The sequence below is a fragment of the Cebus imitator genome, unplaced genomic scaffold (assembly GCF_001604975.1).
Source record: "Cebus imitator isolate Cc_AM_T3 unplaced genomic scaffold, Cebus_imitator-1.0 Scaffold65, whole genome shotgun sequence".
Taxonomy (NCBI): domain Eukaryota; kingdom Metazoa; phylum Chordata; class Mammalia; order Primates; family Cebidae; genus Cebus; species Cebus imitator.
This window is the reverse complement of record NW_016107380.1, coordinates 323,834-325,700: the sequence shown is the minus strand read 5'-3', so window position 1 is coordinate 325,700 and position 1,867 is coordinate 323,834. Positions and strand designations below refer to the sequence as shown.

The following is a 1,867-nucleotide window of genomic DNA, read 5'->3' as shown; positions in this document are numbered from 1 at the left end:
GACGCGGGCTCCCGTTTCCGGGGGAGTCGAATGGCAAGACACCCGGGAGCGATTTCTGAACGGACCTGGGCGTGTCGGACCAGTGAGCGGAGGCGGCGGCGCGGCGGCAGCGGCAGAAAGCGCAGCTGCTTTGCTGGAGTCCACGCCCCCTTCCCGCTCCGGTGACAGGCTCAGCGGAAAGTCAAGTTTGTGATTTCGGTAGACCACAGAGCGGGACGACGGCGCTCTTGCCCGGTCGTTCGGGCCAGGTGACGAAGAAACAGTTTCCCGGTGAAGCAGCCCCTCGCCCCTAGTCAGCCCACACAGCCCTAAGGCCTAAAGATGCTGAGATCTGTATGGAATTTTCTGAAACGTCACAAAAAGAAATGCATCTTCCTGGGCACGGTCCTTGGAGGTGGGTGACATCGTGCTTGAAAGGGGGCATTGGGAGAAGGGGGTGGGAGAGGTGACTTCTAAAATAAGGACAGGCTGGGCGATCCTAGTCTGGGATATGTAGAGGGGATGCGATCAACCATCGGATGAGAAGGGAGGTGGCCAACCTCCGGGGCTCTCCCATCTCTGCAGTTGAGAAGTGCCTGTGTGCCCTTTTCCCTGTCACCACCTCTTAACTCTTTTTCTCACCTGTCCTTTTTTTCTCACAGACCTTTGGAGAACTCATCACAGTTTAAGTTTCTGTATCAAGGCACCATTCTCTTACAGACACGTTTTTTTTAAAAAATTCTGCTTTCCTGTGAGATTCTTCATTTCTGTTTGGCACTCGTGGTACTTTGGCTTTCACCCTTCTCAGGAGTTTCATAGTAATCTAGGAGCGTTACCTATAGGCTGTACTTCGGATGGTGTTTAAAGCACGATTTGAATTTTTGAAAACGGCGAAGGGATATGGATTGGACAGACAAAAAACAAATCAATATTTTAGCTCTGTTTCTGCCATTTTTGAATACAAACTATGGCAGTAAGAAAAATGCTTGTGGGATGTTGTGCAATCTTCCTCAGGATCTTCAGGGTTGAGATCATTGTAATCTAGGTGACATAACTGAGTTCCACAGGCCCAGAGGAGATTTAGAAACAGGTAAGATAAAAATCTTGAGACTCTTTTCTCTCATACAGTGCTCATGTCATAATATTCAGGGATTTGAAGCAGGGAATAAAAAGTGAATTTTATGAAAAGGATATCTGGGAAATTTAAAAGAGGGAATTTGTTAGAACTTGAGTTTTTGAGAAATATTCTTAACACTTATTACCTGCTATGTTTAAAAAAGTACTTAAAATCAAGAACATAGTTTCCCATAGAATTTGATTGGGTTTTCTCTTAGTATTAGATTGTATTCTGTTGTCCCTAAACAATTTGAAATTAGCAATACCTTTAGCATCAATAGTTAAGATTTTGGTGACGCTTGAAAGTTTGAAACAGAGTTCTTGTTGCTGAGACAAGGATGCTGTTTTGCATGTCTCTGAGGTCTGTCACAAATTGATAATCATATGTAAATTTTGAACACCTTCTTTGAGAAACCCTTTTTGTATAAAAGGTTATTTTCTGATATCTTCAGTCTCTGGTATCTAATGTGTATTTAAATTATCCTAAAACTACAGAATCCATTTTATTTATAAAAGCTAAACATGGCTGGGCGCGGTGGCTCACGCCTGTAATCCCAGTACTTTGGGAGGCCGAGGCGGGTGGATCACGAGGTCAAGAGATCGAGACCATCCTGGTTAACATAGTGAAACCCTGTCTCTACTAAAAATACAAAAAATCAGCTGGGCATGGTGGCGCATGCCTGTAATCCCAGCTACTCAGGAGGCTGAGGCAGGAGAATTGCCTGAACCCAGGAGGCGGAGGTTGCGGTGAGCCGAGATTGCGCCATTGCAC

General features: G+C 45.3%; 1 protein-coding gene across 1 annotated transcript in view; it reads left to right on the top strand.

The window, feature by feature from the left end:
* Nucleotides 1-30: 30 nt before the first annotated feature.
* The window catches only part of PEX3 (peroxisomal biogenesis factor 3), a 36,664-nt gene continuing 34,827 nt past the window's right edge, over nucleotides 31-1,867 (top strand). The window contains exon 1 of the mRNA XM_017530394.2: nucleotides 31-394. Within this exon, the coding sequence (XP_017385883.1) occupies nucleotides 322-394 (73 nt within the window). The 5' untranslated portion in view covers nucleotides 31-321. The remainder of the gene's footprint in view (nucleotides 395-1,867) is intronic.